This window comes from Oreochromis aureus, linkage group 10 (assembly GCF_013358895.1).
Source record: "Oreochromis aureus strain Israel breed Guangdong linkage group 10, ZZ_aureus, whole genome shotgun sequence".
Taxonomy (NCBI): domain Eukaryota; kingdom Metazoa; phylum Chordata; class Actinopteri; order Cichliformes; family Cichlidae; genus Oreochromis; species Oreochromis aureus.
Window position 1 is genome coordinate 1,988,948 of NC_052951.1, and position 18,640 is coordinate 2,007,587.

Consider the following 18,640-nt stretch of genomic DNA (forward strand, 5'->3'; position numbering starts at 1 on the left):
TTTCATAAGAGGTTTGGATCATGAGGCTCTAAAACTGTCAACAGGAATTTTTATTACCCCTCAACCAAAAAAATTACCAACTTTAGTTTTTTCCTTCATCTATCTACCAGCTAGAAATAAAATGTGGCAGTATTTATTTATTTATTTATTTATTCATGTATTTATATATTTATTTATTTGTTTTTTAAGAATGTGCACAAAATACAAATGATTAAAAATGTCATTATATGTTTGCTTTTCTGCTGTTGCTTTTGAGCATTTAGGTTTGTTGGAAAAATAATTTTTCATTTCAATTATTCAGTGAATTTCTTTCTTCGTCAGCCGTTTCTCTAATTGCTGTTTGGGGAAAAGAAAATGCGTGTCAGACAGGTCAAACCTGGTATATTACTCCTTCATATCTATTGTTGAAACAGTTTTCTGGCAGATAGTTTTCACTCTTATCCTGCTGAGCCAAGCATTTAAGGCTACATCCACAAGTTTCTGTCAGTAGCAGCAGGGTAATGATGAAGATAGTTTTGCTTTGAAGTGCAACAAAGTCACAATAAAAGCCTCCTCAGATGCCTTCAGGGCTGATAAAAGAAACAGATAACCAGGTCAGAAAGGGCTGAGGGTCTGATCAGACTTGTTAGGTTTCCTTCGTCCTGTGACTAATGTTCAGATGTCTGCTCTGCACGATGAGCCGTGTGGATAGTCGTTTAGGTCAGGAGAAAATTCTGCAGACTCACGTTAAGTAAGGCTTTCTGGAAAGAGTGCTCCTGTTGTTATTTAAAAAGCTCATTTTTCATATCCTTGCACTTTTTTTTCAGACTTTCTGATGTCAAAATTTTCCTAATTCAAGAGGTTTTTTTTGTTTTTTAAAACTTGCTAGAAGTGACTTTCTAACACAGGGGGAAACACCCTGATTCTAGGCTTCATGTAACACCTGGGCACTGTATCTGTTCCTCCCTTTTCTCCATTCTCTTATCTCAGCAGCAGCTTGAAATCACCCACCACATGTGGCAGTGGAACAGGGAGCTTTCCTGTGTTTGAATCCAAGTTTTCTGTCCTCTCGTTGATCTTTTGTAAGTGTTCGGGTGAACAGTTTACTCTGATTCGTGCCATTTCTTCATCAACCATTTGTAACCGATAACTGGACAGGAAATAACAGACGCTTTCTCTAATTGTAAGACAAACTGCAGTGATCCTGTTGTGTTTACGCCTTGTCAGTGGTCCCTGTGGTGGAACTGGATGAACTTACTCTAAATGCAAGATGAGAAATTTGTTTCATATTATCTCATCTTTTGACATCACACCCTGTTCTTCACTAAGTCAGCAGTAGGTTCTTTTGTATGGAGCTTGACAATTCCTTCATAGCCATGGATCAGGGGAAGGGTAGTCTTTGTCAGACTCTGAGAGAAAACCATTGACATGCAGAGAGGAGTCGAGACCTGAATAGGTTGTGCTGTAGAAACCGGTGTGCTGAGGCCACGGGGAACCCCAGCACGTCTTCATGAGAATGCACCTATTTCCATGCGAGTCCATCTCTAAGACATGAGTCAATTACCAGCACAATGGGCCTCCAGATGGCTGTTTCTGCTACATAAGGCAGTCAGCATTAGGAGATCCCAGCAGGCAGCCCTGCACGGGAGGAGGAGACGCAGGTCAGAGCAGGCCGGTGGGTGATAGTGTGAACCACTCGCTGAATCATAGAGGAGCATTTCAAGTTAGGCTTTGCATTTACATTCAGTGTTGTGCTATGATTATAATGACTTAGGTACTCTTGGTGGAATAACAATCAGTCGGTAAACTCAGTTGGAATATTTCTCCGTGTGACAGATTATTTTCAGCATTTACTTTTTGTTTTGTGACAAAAAAATCCTTCTAAACACGATCAACGTCGCGTATTTGAAAATGTAAAGTGATGAAAGTGAGATTCGGTTGCTTGTGAAGAACCGTTTAGATTCAATTTCATTTCTTTTGTTTCCTCTTGAGTGCAGGGTCAGCGCAGCTTCCTGTGGACCTTAACTATAAAACAACTCAACCAAGCTGTGGCTGCTGGAGAAGTTACTGAGAACCATGCAAATCAAACTATTCTGGGTGTTCACAGAAGTGCAGTTATTTATGCACACGTACTGAACTTCTGGTGTTTAAGGGGAGAAAGATCTGTTACTGCTCGTTTCCACTGAATTTCACTTACGTTGAACACTCACGCCTAGTTCATATAGAAACTAGGTTTGTGTGGTTTCGTACTGAATGACGGGGTGTCTGGGTTGAAGGTAGCTATGGTGTGCTCGCAGGCAGGAGGGGATTCTTTTGAATGCTCTGGCACCGCAGTAGTCTGATTGAAGCAGAAGGTATCCAGTTGTGGCAGAGAGATTTATGCAAGTTTAAAAAGAAAAGCGCACTAGACACGAAACATTGAACTGCATGTTTTGCTGTGATGTTTTGTACCTTGAATTTTTTTGAGAATGGTGAACTCGATTTGTCACCTCACCTTACTGCACCTATAAATAGCCCTTATTGAGCAAATGAGCAAAGTCTTCCTGTTAACCCAATCTGCAGGAAGGGAGTATTTTCAATACTATTAGTCACTGGCTCCGTTGGTCACCTGAGAACTGTACTGACAAAGATGGCATTGATCAGTCTTTCCACTGCCAGGCCTATTCACCCGAACACATTCATGATGCGATCAGCCGGGCAAGACAGTGAGAGTGAGCAATGGTGTGGTGGGAACTGGCAACTGTCCTTTTATACGGCATCATTAAATTTAATGTGTGGCCCAGCAGAGTGTACTTTTTTTTAATCTTCACTTCTGATTACCCAGATTTCAGCCTGACAGGAACACAGCGGCAGGAGCAGAGGAGTCCAAAGGTCTTACTACAGTCATGTAAAATAATAATCTGTCGGTCAAGAAGACTGTAGGTCGTGTCCTGCAGGCCTGTTTCTGCCATTAATGGCACACTGAGATACTCCAAAGATCTGAATGGAAATATAGCATTGTTTAGTGTGTGTGTGTGTGTGTGTGTGTGTGTGTGTGTGTGTGTGTGTGTGTGTGTGTGTGTGAGAAAAATAGAATGACACAAAGAAAGGGAGAGGTCCTATGTGTTGCAGGTCTGGTGTCATATTATGTGCCACTGAGGCATCGTGTGTGTGTGCGCCAGGACTTCCTGCTCCGTTCGACTGCGATTCTTTTGTTTTGATCCCGAGTCGTTCACCGCACATGCTCCACACTCATCAAATCGTTCATGTGCGTGTTCATGCCAAGGCATTGAAATTACTAATGTATTCATCAGGGTGGCAAAAGGCCTGCATGTTGTTTTAGGAAACAGTACGCCATTGATTCATTTTTAGAGTGGCTCATTTATCAGGGGAACACAATGTGACCTCCAGCTCTTGATCAGCATCATCCACTGTGAAGTGTATTGTTTTGTAAATCCCATAAACATTTTAATGTGTGCTGTAATTTCACCAGTTGTCATGAGGATGTGTCTGTGTTCTGTGAAAGGAGTCATCCCAGACAGGACCTGACTCAGAGGCCAGCTGAGCAGACGTCCGGGCCCCTGTTACTCCCAGCCACTCATCCGTCACACCTCAGTCAAAACAGACGCATCATCCCACATCAGCCTAAGTAATGGGAAGGGAGGACAGACTGTGGAGAGGGTTATTTCTGATAGTTCTATCTGAATGATCACCGCTGTGAAAAATAGCTTTATTGTCCAGGTTTGGTTTTTTTAAGGCCTCAGACTGAAAACCAGGGAAACGAGTCATTTTAAATGTGACAACGCAAATAAATATCTACAATCACATTTCAAATATACCGAAAATGCACTTGTACAGTGTCATTTTTGCAAATCTGAGGACTAAATTACAGTCACATTCAACTTTAATGTGATAGCTTTGTGTGTGTGTGTGTGTGTGTGTGTGTGTGTGTGTGTGTGTGTGTGTGTGTGTGTGTGTGTGTGTGTGTGTGTGTGTGTGTGTGTGTGTGTGTTGTTCAAGAATAGAAAAGCATGGAAAATGTTCATAAGAGCGTTCACTTTCCATTTTTCCGTCTCTGACCACGACCTCGAGGGCGGACGATCAGAAAATAAATCACAATGATCAGGGATGCTTTCACAGTGCTTTTTTTGGTGGTGATGTCTTTTGTCTTGTACGAACATCATTGGCTCCTTACCTTACACAAGTCTAGAATGGTTCATAGAGGGGATCGGGCATTTGTGGTTGTGGCGCCGAAAATGTAGAACGACCTGCCTCTCCACGTTAGAAAGAACCCAACTGTCACTCTCTTTAAATCCCATCTTAAAACATATTTTCGCCGTTGGCTTTCTATACTGTACGAGAGTTACCCGTTTATTTGAATTGTCTTACCTGTTTGATGTTGTTAATGTTATTGTTTAATTATTAGGTTGTACAGCACTTCAGTCAGCTCGCTGTTGTTATTAAATGTGCTTTATAAATAAATGAAATGAAACATTATTACAAAAACACTCCATCTTCCCAAAGTCAACTTTTTGGGATTTCCTTACTTGGATGACAACAATACATCTCATTTGCTAAAACTTTCACTCTCGCAACGTATAGTTTTGAAGCGGAAGCTATATAGCATCCTGTGGCTTTTAACAGATAGCTAGTAACCTGTGTGGTTACAAAATACTAGCATTTCACATATATGACACACCACAGAGGCACTGTATAGTTCGCCAGTGTACTGTACACACGTATACCTTGTTACCCAGCAACTGACGTACTGCTTTGACTGATGCTTGATTGTCTCATAAATATGTGACCTTGGAGAGTTTCTGTTCTTCACATATACTTAGCGTGGTGTGATAGATTAATTTCCCCACTCTGGTATTTTTGAGGGTTTTCTTAAACCAGAGTTTCCCATTTGTAACTAACTTGTAAGAGCTAGATGTCGTCTCATAGGAAATAATGTCATTATACATCCCGCCATACAACCGTCCCCACAAACCTGACATCACAGGTTAGATGGAGACACCTACATCTCTCATCTTCTCATTCATCTGCCGTTGTGGCCTGAACAGTATGACTTGTCTGGATGCGTCTCAGTCACGTCTGACTCACTGAATAACCCCAGGGTCCAGGCATGGTTACCGGGGACCCAGACACTCCATACATCCCCAACACCAAGAGAGTTTGTGACCTAAACCTAGGGGTGTGTGTGTGTGTGTGGGGTGGGGGGGGGGGGGGAGTCACAGGGACTACAGCAGTGTTTTATGTGAGAGGAATAATAGAAAGCTATAACTGGTCCCCCTAATTTCCTGGCAGCTCTGCGGAGAGGAGAACATGAGTCTCTGCTTCTGTATATGTAGGTGTATGTATGTGTGCTGGCTGACACAGATGGCTGCAGAGCAGGGATGTGATAAACACCCTGGGCAGGGGGATCTCCGTCCAGGAGTGGGCTCCATGCTTTAGTGGTGAAGTCATTGGGAAAAAGCCCGGTCGAACTGGAGGAGGAATAGACACGCACCCACAGGCACACACAGACACAGATTACCTTACAACATTTGCACGTGAATCAAAATTTTCCCGACTATAAAATGAATCGCACTCCTCCCCTAATTCCATTATTCCATTATTCCAACACTTAATAAAGTTCAGTTGGAACAGTAGCAATTTATTGAGGCATGTAAGCCACGAAAGCCGATTAAAAAGAAATTTGCAGTGTCAGTGTTTGGAAGAGAGATGAAGAGGTCAGATTGCCTCAGGTTAGCGCACCACCTATCCACACTGTGCTTCTCGCAGCGTCGGTGCTGTTATGTTAGGTGTGAACTGTGGCCCTGTGCAGCATTGGGTAACACCAGCGATTGCCTAAGCCAGTTGTTGTGATGGTGTTGTAACCCGTTGGACCTGGCCAGGGTTTGGCTGTCATGTGAGCCCTTGTTCTCTATCTTCCTCTTCCTGGACGTCGGGCACGTGTGTGCCTGCTTGTCATTGCGTGTGTGCTTGGATTTAATTAGCATTAAGAACACAAATTGTACATTTTAAGAGCATCTGCATTCAAGTGCCTTTGGAGGTGGCGGCCTATGGAAGGGGCATACATGTCAAAGGTCACCTGTGACTCACTGCCAGTGGAATTTGGTTGTGTGGGTGTGCGGAGGGGGGGGGTCTCTCTCTTTTTTTGTCTGTTTTTGTCTCTTTTTCCTTTACAACATTAAAACATATTGCTCTTTGAACAGGAGTAAATGATAGTTTATTAAAGACAATTTAAAAAAGGCTGAGTTTAGGTTGCTCCCAGATTAACCCACTGCAGAATGAATCGGCTGCAGGAAGCTTGAGAGATGTGGGGGTTTCCCTCCATATTTCCTTGTTTTCTCAGAGCCTCTTTCCCCCATCCTTTCTTTCCTGATTATTGATCAGGTTGCACCTTATTCACAGTTAAAGAACAGACGTGTCGCAGGTTGTTACAGGTTTAGTGCAACTGAAAGTGATGACAAGTTGAGCACACATGAGGTTTTTTTTTATTTGCATATTTGATGCAATGAATAATTTCACAGTGTTCACGTAATCCATCAAACAAGAAATCCACAGTTTTCTTTGTTCGTCACCCACATTCCTTCGTTTTTCCAAGTGTAAGGATTAAGTAAAGATTTTCTTGATGCACTTCACAGAGAAAATGTAATTCTGTTTTCTTTTACTTTTCATTATTTTTCTAACATTTAGCATTAATGTAATTTTTACTAGCTTCAGCAGAATTATAAAAATGTTCTTTTTAAATAGTTAGATTTTTAAATAATTGAAACAGATGAAGAAGTGTGTGTGGACGCTGATGGCAGTGGCTTTTTTCCCCAGAATGAAATTGGTACCTCGACTGGGGTTTGATGTTCTAACCTAACACTGAGTTTGTAAAGGGCAGCAATGTTGGATTTTACTAAACAGTTTGATTGTCAGTGTTTTGCCTTTTGTCCATGTGTTTATTTTACACAGATGTACAGTGTGACCGCACTCACAAGTATTTGGAAAAATGGAAAAAGTGATTTGGTTTAGTGGTTTTGTAAGAGGATGGCGGTGCCCTGGTTTCTCCTGTATCTCTGGGCGAGCTCTTCAAGTTCAAAAATGCTGATCAGCTTGTGATTGAAAGCATTCTTGAAAAAAAGCAGCAAAGTCATAGTTTTGTTTAAACTCATCGTATCGTATCAGAGAGCTCCAAACATTTAAATCTTGAACTCTCATCACATACAGGACATTTCCAAATGTGGATTTTCTTTCAGATGATAAATAAAAATTGTACAGCAGGGGTAAAGCTTTTTATGCATTCCTCCTGCTCCGCCTCTTATTGTGAAAAGTTCACAGATGATAATAAATGAATTTGTTTCTTTTACATATTTAGTATTGACTGCTGTATTATAAAAATTTATGAAAGGACGTATTTACTCAGTTGACTAAATGGAAACTATTCGATGGTGATTATTAATAAGCTGATGATTTAGATATAAGAATACACTGCCTTCATTTGTGCTGGTGTATGAACAGCAGCTACTGTGTGAATATATCCGTATAACACACAAAACAAACTTTAAATTTAAAGCCCAAGTTAGTGAAAACCTTTATTTTTTTACTTTTGAAGGGTAACAATTTAATTATAATTATTGTTAATGGTGTTCATGCATGGAGCCTTTTATCACTGATAAATCATCTACATGTCAGGACTCAACAATAAAACACTATTTTATCTTTAGAAAAAAAATTGAAAAAAGTGCCGTCTTCTGTTTAATTTTTGTTTTGTTCGTTTTATAAATTTGTCACTGCTGTTTGATATCTCTGAATGTGAACACACGGATGATTTTCATGTGAAATACACAAAACTTTTGCTCCAGTTTTTATCATTACATGATGACAAGCTAATGGACAAAACTGTAATTTTATTGTTCACATGTTAAAGCTGATTATTTGAATTAAATACAACAACCTGAAGAGGATTTTTGGTATTTTATATTCTAATGAGCTGAATTAGTGCTAACATGTAGATTTAGTGACATTTCCTAAATAAAGGTGACCAGAAAAATGTAGACATGGCCAACACTTTTTTTTAATGAGCATTTTCTACTTGGTATAATAAATTGACAAAAGCTTTTAATGTAAAACTGAGACTCTGTGCGGAAAAAAGTGTATTAGGTAGTTTGTTTGTTTTTTAATTAAATTATTTGCTCATTCTTCGAGGCCTCAGTGCTTCTGAGTTTTCTTTACTCTTCACTGCTCGCACAGAATTTGAGCAAAGCTGCTGTTAAACTTTGTTCAGGCTTATTTTTTGCCACATTTAATCCTTTTGCTGTTTTTATCCACTTTAACTCTGAAACATCTCTAAATGTTCTCATTTGAAGTAAATAGAACTTTGACAACAGTTACTTTGTAAAACTTTGGCTAACATGTATATAATTCATGCACAGGTGACACAAATCTTTCATTTATTTTCAGGTATCAGAAAGTCTAAGTTAACCTTCTACACTTGTTCCACACACACACACTCACAGGTAAATTACAAACACACTTACAGTAGGAATTCTTAAATCCAACAATTTCTCAGCACCTTGTGTCGAAAGTGAAAATATATTCCCCAAAAAACACAAAGTCACTTGATATTTAATGGGAAGACCAAGAGAGCGTCCTCACTCTGGCATTAAATTCTTGTTTTAGACTGCTAGCTTTGAGCTTCTTTGTTGGTGGATTTGCCCTGGCTCATGACTCAGTGTTGCTCATCGTGTAGGAGATGATTCGCCCGCCATTTCTGAAAACTGTTTCTTTCCTTCTTTGTTCTTGCATGTTTACTTTTATCTGCTTTTAACTCCTGTGTTTTCTAGTCGTTGTCCTCAGATTCAGCGTCTCATCCAGGTTTTATATTTTAAATAAGTTTGGTAAGGTTGTGCGTGTGTGTGTGTGTGTGTGTGTGTGTGTGTGTGTGTGTGTGTGTGTGTGTGTGTGAATGTAAGAGGAATTTTGTGAGATGGGGGATGGGAATAGCAGAGGCTTTGTTTCCCTCCAAAAAGATTTTTGATAGTGTGTCCTTAGCATTTTCTATTGTGTAATTTAAAGCGTGATCCATCTGTTAGACTTCCTGTCTGCTTTGTAACCATTCACATGTAGGATATCCATTACCTGTTATAAAGTTAATCATTACTAAAAGGCTTCCTCATCGTTAACTCAATCATTTGACACAATCTTTTCTCTTTTTTTTCTCACCCTCAGATAGCAGATAGGTGTGTGTACATTGTGTGCGTTTGTACGTGCGTGGAGGTAGGGAGGGACGGAAACGACAAGCCTCCTTCAGAGAAAGTTATCAGCTATAAACTCAACCGTATGTGACATGACTGCCCACGCAAACCTGTCTGAAAATCTTTGATGGGTCTCTGAGCTTTGAAGATGCCTTCCCAGTACGAACAAAAGAAGTGGAACAGAGGGAATGCTTTGAAACAAAAGCTCAGAGGATGTAGCTGACGGTGTATAGCTACAAAACAGAAGAAGTAAAGGTCTTTAGTATGTATTTGTTCAGTGATTAATCACTAACTCCAGCCAAGGGATGGGCCACTGATTTGCTATTCTAGGGCATTCTCTGCAGTCTCTCACGTCTTTTTTTTCTCTTCGAGTGTGTGTGTGTGTGTGTGTGTGTGTGTGTGTGTGCGACAGAGAGAGAGAGGGAAGGGGGTTCAGTAGTATCTTGTAGTTGGTGGCTAAACCTTGTAAAGGGTTTTCCTAATATGGGCCGTCTTACTGGAGTTCCCTCCCCCTGTGGGCCATCCCCCCAGGTCTCAGCCAGTGATGACACAGCGTGGGTACGACTCACTTCCTCATTAATTGGCTGAAACCAGTTCTTACAGGAACCGCCTGTGATAAATGTGAGAGTTCTGAGAAGTCATTCATTTCTCCTCGCTGCAGCGGCAGAGGAGGCACTGCAGGGGAGTTGAACGAGTTCACCGATGTGTGTGTGTGAGCGAGAGGGAGGGGAAGTGGAGTGTGTGTGTGTGTGAGAGGACAGACACAGCGGAGTGGGAGAATGTGGGTGACTACTGCTGCCGCAGCTGCCGACTGAGAGCCGGCCAACTTTACTTCAGCTGTTTTAATCTGTTTTTTTTTTCTTTTGTTTTGATTTTTAAAATTTTCAGTTTGTTACCGAGTGCTGCTGTTTTTTTTATTTTATTTTGTTTTATTTCTACAGCTGTGCTAGTCTGTTTTTCTCTGTGTGTGTGTGTGTGTGTGTGTGTGGGGGGGGGGGGATGAGCAATGAAGGGATCGCACTCGCTGCTCTCTCCGTCTTTCTCTCTTCTCGGAGAGAGGAAGCAGGCGAGGCCGACACTGTACAGGAGACAGGACAGCGTGCCTCCCTTTGTTGCTGCCCTTGGGCTGGTGAGTAACAATGATGTGATGTGATTTGTGCCCCGCAACCCCACCCCCTCCCTGTTCTTTCCCCAATGCATCCCCCCTCCACCCTCTACCTCTGTCTTTCTCTCTCTACACCCCCCTCCCCCCACTCCTTTTCCTCCTCCTCCACCACCACCAACCCCCACCCCTGTTGGTGGAAACAGAGCTGTTCCACTGCTGGGTGCGGCACTGCAGAAGCCCTTCAGGGAGTACTTGGAGGCCCAGAAGGCCAAGCTGCACCATCTCACTGGAGAGGGGATCCCAGCTGTAAGTACAAGGGGCCTCAGCGCCCAGCTTCTATTCATTCATGTTTGCAGCCTAACAAAAAGTGGAACGCACCCCACTTTCTCCAACCTTTTTTGTTCCCTTTCCCTCCACTTTGTTATCCCGTTCTTATGCCTAACTCATTTTCTACAATAGGCGCACCTGTTTTACTGTTCTTTTTATTTATTTAAAAAATCATTATTTGATAATCCGAAGTTGTGATGATGTTGTGCATTTTATTATAATCTGTAGAAATGACACGGGCCTGTTCAGGGCTAGAATGACAAAGTAGCTTAGCACTGCTGGGCGGGCTTGAGTTCAGGGAGGAGAAAGAGGGGGAGAGGGGCCAGTGTGGGGTCTGGCTTCACTTGCTGTATTGAAGTGTACTACTGTAGCACTGCTGACTCATGCTCGATCTTACCAATTGGGAGAGTGTGTGCGAGCCTGGTCACTCCCCTATGTGTCACACACAAACACTTGCACTCAGTGCCCCGCCTGAACCCGGCACTGACTGTGGAGCGGGGCGCCCACCCCCTCCGCTAGTGACAATCCATCAAAACCCCCATCTGGGGGAAAAAAGAGCCAGTTGTAGCTTATTTGTCTTTGAAAACTTTGTTCCTCCGGCTCTTTATTTCCCACCTTTCTCTCGTTCTGTGTGATTCAAGTGATTGAGTGAAAATATTTTTTTCCTTTGAATTCTAGGAAGGAGAAGAAAAGGATAGACTTTGAGTTGCACAAGGACAGATTAAGGCATTTCTAGAACAATGTTCCTTTTTTCTTGTAACTTGAGCCTTCAGCAGTTACAGGGTAGAAGCGAGGCAATTTAACTTGGTGGAGGCAGGCTACAGGCTGGGGTCAGCGGGGGCGTTAAGAGGGAGGACGGTGGGGGCTGCCGCGTGTTTTATTACCCCTGATCTCTATCTGTCCTGCGCATGGAGCTAGATCCCCACCTAGCCTACAGCATCAGGAGCAGAAGGGAGAGCAGTGTGTGGGGCAAAGAGGGGATTGTTCTGGAGCTTACTGACAGAGCTCCTCTCTCTTCTGTTCTCTCTGTGGTTCCTGGCAGGAGGAGAGCTGGCTGTCGTGGCTCTTTGAGAAGGTTGTGGTCATCATGGTATGCTTCTTTGTCTGCTCCATTGTCAACTCCATGGCTCAGAGCTACGCCAAGCGCAAACGGCAGGAGAAGTATTCGGAGAGCAAGACGGAGTGAAGGCCAGCTCGAGATCAAATTGGTCCATCACCTCCAGGCTGCTCCCACTCCTTTCCTCCTATCTGCTTTTCCTCCTGGCTGATCCCCCGCTGTGTATTTAGGGAAATATGAGCCCCATCTGGTTTCTCTCTTGTGGTATTAGCGACTTGGACTTCTATTTGCTTGTTTTCAAAAGCTTTGCATTTGGTAGTGATTTCTGTGATAGTTCTCTGTAAGGTAGGTGTTTGCTGGGCTGCATGTGAGCGCGTGGAAACTGCTGTGTTGTTTAAGCATTAATGTTGGTGCTTTTAGGAGCTCCACGTGATAATTCTCCCCAGTAGGCCTTAAGCTGCACTGTTTATTCCACTAGTGTTTATTCCACTGGATTTGTGTAATCTGAATAAGCTAGCATCGTTGGAATCGTATCTTATAAAACCAGCACAGAGTTTTTTTTTTTTTTTTTTTTTTTTTTATTTGGTTAAGAAACAATGACTTATTGTGTATCTCTGCCAGGCTCATAGGAATCCTGTATTTATGCTGGACTGTAGCTCGGTGTCAGTCAATGGTAGCTCTTCTTATTTCTATATGTTGTTGAGCTCCAAGTTAATTGTAGTAGAGATGTTAATAGATGGTTCCAATTGTAAATGGTGCTTTAGACAACTACTTCTTCTGTGTGTACAGTAAAGCGCTCTGTAGTACTTTTGGAGAGAAATGATAAATCAGCCATGAATCACCCGCTGGTCCCTTTGTCTGCCCTTATTGTTCTGCTTCCAGGAAGAGAGCGCATGACTCAGCCCGGGGCTACTTTACCAGATGCAGCCGTATATTGAATCAGATCTACAACTGTGCGCGTGCCTGTGTGTGAGACTGAGAGCAAGACGGAGATAGTAGGTCGTGTTGGCATGGCTGCCACATTTGTTGCTCTCCTTTTTTGTTTTTTTCTTATCTTTTATGGATTAAAGCAGATTGCGCTCCACTAATAGCCTGGGAGTCTGCCTGGAAGTCGGAGCGATAGCCGCTGATCCCTCACACTTAGAGACAATCTGTGTTATGATGTCAGATGTTCTTCTTTGTCTTCTTTTTTTTAAAGCCCTCTTCTCCTGCACGAGGACGGCAGGCTCGTGTTTGATATTACGCGAGCAGCTCTTAAAGCAAAACCACTTCTATCACATTTTTCTCTTTTTTTCTTTTGCTCCCTGGATAACGACAGTTGGCTCTCGGTGTCCGCAGTACCTTCCTTTTTTCAGTAATTGCCAGTGAAATGTGCTATTTCTTCTCCCTCTCTGTACCGCTGTTGTGCTACGCTGGACTGAGCGCAGCGGGTGCTAGAGCAGGCACAAGCAGCGGGGGAAAAAAAACCCTCAAGTGCACAGTGAAAAGCGTCTGTGCCGTTACCTCAGCTGAACCCTCGAATGAACTCGTTGCACTGCCCCAGTCACGGAGCCAGGAGACGAATCACTCGAGTAGATTCAAAACAGAGGGGCACTGTTGAGCGAGCTGAACCCTGCGCTCTGCACCGGCTCTGGTCGGAACATTCACATCTCCTCCTTTCTCCTGTCGGGGTAAGTAGGATTAGGGCTCTTTCTCTTTTCTTTTTTTTTCCTCCCCCCCTTTCATTGTTGTTGTTGTTTCTGTACATGCATACGTCTCAGGCATGTCCGTCACACTCTCGGCCTGTCAGATAGCTTATCAGACTGGTGTTGGCTGTTAAGATTGCAAGGCGACAACAGTCTGTAGGCTGTCTGACATTTCGGGCTCTTTCATCTGACCAGCATCCTGTTTTGTCCTCCTTCTGTTATTGTCATTGTTTCAGTTAGCATCAGTTCCCATTTAGAGGTGTGTGCCACGATGTCACTTCCCTTTATCCCAACCGCTTGTGAAACGTCGGCGATACGGGTCTGTTATTTATTTCCTCCGTGCTGACGTCTGTGAGGGTTTTTCTGTCGGTCTGTGTGAGGAACTGTGAATTCACGTGTTTGCAAATGCACACGTAATGATGTCAGCAATGTACTTCTGTTTATGTGCACTTCTGTGTGAGTGTTGGCTCTTTCCTCTTGAATTTCCAGAGAATCCAGACGGCGTACACCTTATTGCAACACATATTGTGACACTCTGTGCTAGGTATGGTACATGCAGTGCTTACCCAGCTTTCCCCTTCCCTTTCACACTTCCCTGTTCTGTTTTACTGAGAACTTTCTTCTGTTGCTCAATATGTACTTTTTCTTTTGTAGCAAGCTGCATTTTATTGGAACAGCTCTTTGAGGGTGTTTTTTTTTTTTTTTTTTTTTTTTTTTTTCCAACAGCCACACATCGGTAATTACACAAAGCTGAAAATCGTTGCTTGACCAGTGAATGTTTGTGCTGCACAGACACATTTTATTTTAGGTTCGTCTTTTTCGAGAATAGAGCAAAAGCTACAAACGTACTCCCGGTGAAGCAAAATCACGCTGGAATGGCTCGCTGGCTTAAAAAGTGCTTTTCTTGGCACGTTCAGCACGTCCTGTTCCATAAGGGAGCCCCCTTTTGGCATTACAGTGTGCGTGTGTGTCTGTGTGTGTGCGTGCGCGCATGTTTGTCTAGAAATTCTGCTTATATTTCTATGTGTAAGTGCCTGTATTTCTTGTTTAATATGTCTGTACCTGTGCTATTTTTTTTAAAGCTGTATACACTGTTTTTTTTTGTGTTCTACTTTTTCTAAATAAAGTCTATTAAAACGAGGATTTGTATTCTGTTCATTATTCGATAAGTCTTGACCACCCGGGTCGCCGTTTACCTTCAGGCCTCCGAAGAATCTCACGTGTCAGCCAAGAAACTGGGACTGGGAGGATACCGAGTCCATCACAACTCCGATTTCCACGTCTAATGTTTCAGATCCAAACAGTTATCACATTACTGATTTGCCCTCTCTACACTGACATCATCTCCATTTCAGATTCCAAGCTAAGCTTTTGCTGAGTTTGGGCTCTCATCACAAATTAAAAGTGTACTTAATCTGAACAGCCTCTCCATGAAGTAGTAAAATAATACTGCATCAGTTTTACATTATTATTAATTGTTGTGACACTCCCATAACCCTATACTGCATACTAAATACATACATAATACCCTATGCTTTGGAACAGACACAGCTGCATAAATACTAAAATATTTATGAAATGTCACATGACTTCTGTGTGGTTATGAAAAAATAACAAGAAGCCAGTGTTGGTGGGTGTGTTTGAACACAGCGTGATCTTGTGTCCTGAGGTCAGACGTGTGACCTGTGCCGAGTCCTGTCCCGTTCCCAGAGCAGCCACACCCAGAGCACCATGAAGATGACTATTTCCACCCACCCCACCCTTCCCCTGGGCTCTGGCTGAAAACCTAACATGCAAATCCTGCCTGTCTAAACAGGTTGGGGGACTGATAGTTAGGCAGTGACACTGCTTTTGTCCTCTCGCTCGTCTCTCCATATGCTGTATAAACTATATTACAGTTAAATCTGGTGGCGCTGCTTTCTTTCTAGCACCCTCCTGCCTGCCCATGGCTCGCCACCCCCTCACTGTCTCTGGCTCTCCAGTTTGTGCCCCTCCTTTCAGCACGCTAAACACCCAGGGATGCTGAAATATCACTGACTTCATCCAACACCCGCCCACCCGCAAGCCCACTCTGCATTTGGTTATCCACTTAGTTCCTTTCACATTCTGTCTCATTACATTATGCTGACAATGTGGATTTCTTTTCTTTCCCTTTTTTTTCTAATTCAGAATCACATTAAAGCCCTTCGTTTTTGTGAGCAGCGGTCACGGGATCGTGTCAGACCACAGTGGAGTGAGCAGGCGGACCAAATGGTACAAAGATGCCTTGCAAAGGAAAGTCACCCCGTGAAAACACGGAAAAACCGAACGAGCCCCAAACACTATCGATCACAAGACACTGCCATATGAGAAGGATTTTGTGACAACATGCCCTGTTTAGGACGACAACTGTGCTACAATATGTCATTTATGTACAGAATGTGATGTAAAACTTAAACCTGGAGTAGATGTGCACTCCATTCAATTCCCAGCAATTACGAGACATCCTGTGTTCGATAGTTAACTTTTTTTAAAATAACGAGAAAAACGTATAGATTTAATACTTTTAATAATTGAGATGATTTTTATTTTTTATGGACATAAATTATTATTCAGTGCAGAGTATTTTACATCCCACAGATAAGCATGTTGATGATGTTTGGCAATATTAGATTACAAAATTATAAATGTTACTATGGGGAACGTAAATAATAAACAGGTTCAGTGTTGGATATATGAAGTTTTAAAATAAATAAATAACATTAGCATACATATTAATACAGCTACATTTTTGTACCTGCTTACACAGATATAAATGCAAATATAGAAACAAATAAAACACACACGCAGCAGAGACAACAGCAACCACCGCCAAACCCAAACCTTTTCATTTTTTCAACTTGTTGCATTCAGTTTCAGCACCAGCTGGAGCAGAAGCCTCGGTGGGCTGAACCAGCATATTCATGTCGAGAACTGACCAGTTCAACACCGTCTCCTTAACCCTGCCGTGCACGTTTCCATGCGCGCACACGTCATAACCGTGGTTAGTTATGAGCCCCAGTCCTAACGGCCTTGTTGTGGCTTTGGCATGCCAGGATCAAACGGGCTTATCAGCAGCTTCAGACTCCTCATAACTCACTCCATCTCCATCTAAGAGGAGAGATATGGGCCTCGGTTGGTCTACCCGCAGCGATGGAGGAGCGTCTAGCTGAAGTATCAGCACTTACTTGGCTGGCCTGTGGTGTTAATGATTTACAATTACCTAAATAAAATGGCTCAAACAATTACCACGTGATGATGTATAGTTTCTCAGATGGAACAAAACACATCTCCGTGCCCCGAGCTGAACCTAAATTATGTGTGGGTATTTTAACAGAGCATAATTTGGCAGAAGCGTCTGCTTTTCCTGCCCACACAGTGCCAACGGAGCAGACAGCCTAATGGCTGATGCCAGGTGGCCATGTCGGGGCACCGTGACGAAACACACATCCTCTGCTCTTCCGCCTGCCTTTTCCTCAAGCCTTTCAAACTTGAGGACTGACTTCAAGTCAGTGCAATGTTTTAAAATGATCTGAACTTTTATATTGATCGGTGAATTTCATTGCGCGCTCTCTCTACTTATATGCAAGTAAAAAGTAAAGAATAAACTTTATGTTTTTATTACACTCTGGGAAAGGATCTTCACAGCAATTTGTCACTGATCAGTCTTTTGTGTACCACTGTGCCAAGGCTGCTCTTGCAAATGAGCCTACGTGTCGTAACAGGACAGAGAGGACTCGTAGTAAACCTGCATGAATGGCTCGTCACGTTTTTTCACAGTTTGTCCTACCTTCATGTCCCAGGAATTTTGCCAAGGAAACTGCGTCATTCAGGTGTGGCATACGTACAAAGAGGACGTGAGCGCCGTGTTAAGATTAGGAAACACAATAAGGCAGAGCATGCCTGAGAGTAGAATGGGCGTAAAATCGCCGAAATGTACCACATAGCCCAGCACACACTGTTCGAAACTGCACACCCCCTTTGATGTGAGTATCACTGAGTCAACCTTTGGAATGCCTGAAATCTGACAGAACGGACTCTCCTCCGCACGGGGTTTGATCCTCAGGTGCCGAGGGCTGCTTAAGCTCAGCTTTACGCGTAAGTGCAGGTGTCTGTCATGACATGATGCCATCTAAGGAATATTACAGGAATGCCTCACAGTGCCTTCCGAGCATACCATTCATGCTGCTAACGTGCCTTTATCCTTTTCCATTTCAAATTAGGCAACGCTAGAAAAGAACCAGAAAAACCGCCAGTAGCTGATTTTGGAGAAAGTGCTGTAGGGTACACTGCGGACGTGAGGAGACACGTTCACTTACTGAGGGACTGGGACAGAAACGGAGACAGGTGACGATCCTGGATGGGTTTAACAGAACCACCTTTACTGGTGGCGCCCCATACTAGAGAGGAGGTCAACAGTCCTGGATGTTAGCAGGATTACCTCCTCACTATGGCCCTGCTGCTAGGGCCTGTGTGCAGGCTGCTGTATGCATTACACAGCAGAAAGCCTGCCTGCTCGCTCTGTGAAAGACTGTTCTTACTGTCAGAGGGGAAAAGGGCTTCTGTTAAAATCTAAAAATTGGTTTAACATGTTTACACACTAGCTACTGTTAGCAGTTTAAAAAGGAGCTTCTGGTGATGTGTTGTGTCAGGAGCAAAAAACTTGCATATGACACCACAGCCTCTGTGCCTAGATTCTGACATTAAAATCATATGACATTACTCTCTAAAAACCTAAACTCTCATCTTTTGTGGCATTCTGCTCAGAGCTAATTTTAGTCGTGCCCTCATTCTCTGTATGTGGCTTGTTTACGCATGCGATGTGGTTATATGAATCGTGCCTGTGCTGCAATCAACCACACACAGCAAACTAAACCGGACACACACATGCCAGACTCCACTACTCCAATGTGCCGTGTGCCCACATTCATGTAGATCTCTCAGAGATACTCCACAAAAATAGCTTTCTGTGGCCTGTCTACCAGTCTCACCTCCAGATGCTTTCCTCTTGGTTTCCTTCGTAGTTTCAACACTGAGCCATAACTCCCCTTTATCTCTGAGAAAGGACCATGGAGTTTAACTTTAGGCAGTCTAGTTTTTTTTTTTTTTTTAATAAATCTAACAGGAAGTTCTCAATTATTTGCTTACACCAGTGTTTGACTGTAGTCTATCTTGTGATACAATCAGTATCTTGGGGGAAATTACATTTCTTCAAGGAAATTAAACATTTATTGTCTGA

The 18,640-nt window shown here is 42.8% G+C and overlaps 1 protein-coding gene across 4 annotated transcripts in view; it reads left to right on the forward strand.

Moving 5' to 3' along the window:
* The window catches only part of LOC116326730 (vacuole membrane protein 1-like), a 50,590-nt gene extending 36,066 nt beyond the window's left edge, over window positions 1–14,524 (forward strand). For all 4 annotated transcript variants that reach the window (XM_031748130.2, XM_031748131.2, XM_039618218.1 and 1 more), the window contains 2 exons: window positions 10,518–10,620; window positions 11,684–14,524. In XM_031748130.2, the coding sequence (XP_031603990.1) occupies window positions 10,518–10,620; window positions 11,684–11,827 (247 nt within the window). In that variant the 3' untranslated portion in view covers window positions 11,828–14,524. The remainder of the gene's footprint in view (window positions 1–10,517; window positions 10,621–11,683) is intronic.
* The last annotated feature ends 4,116 nt before the right edge of the window (window positions 14,525–18,640 follow it).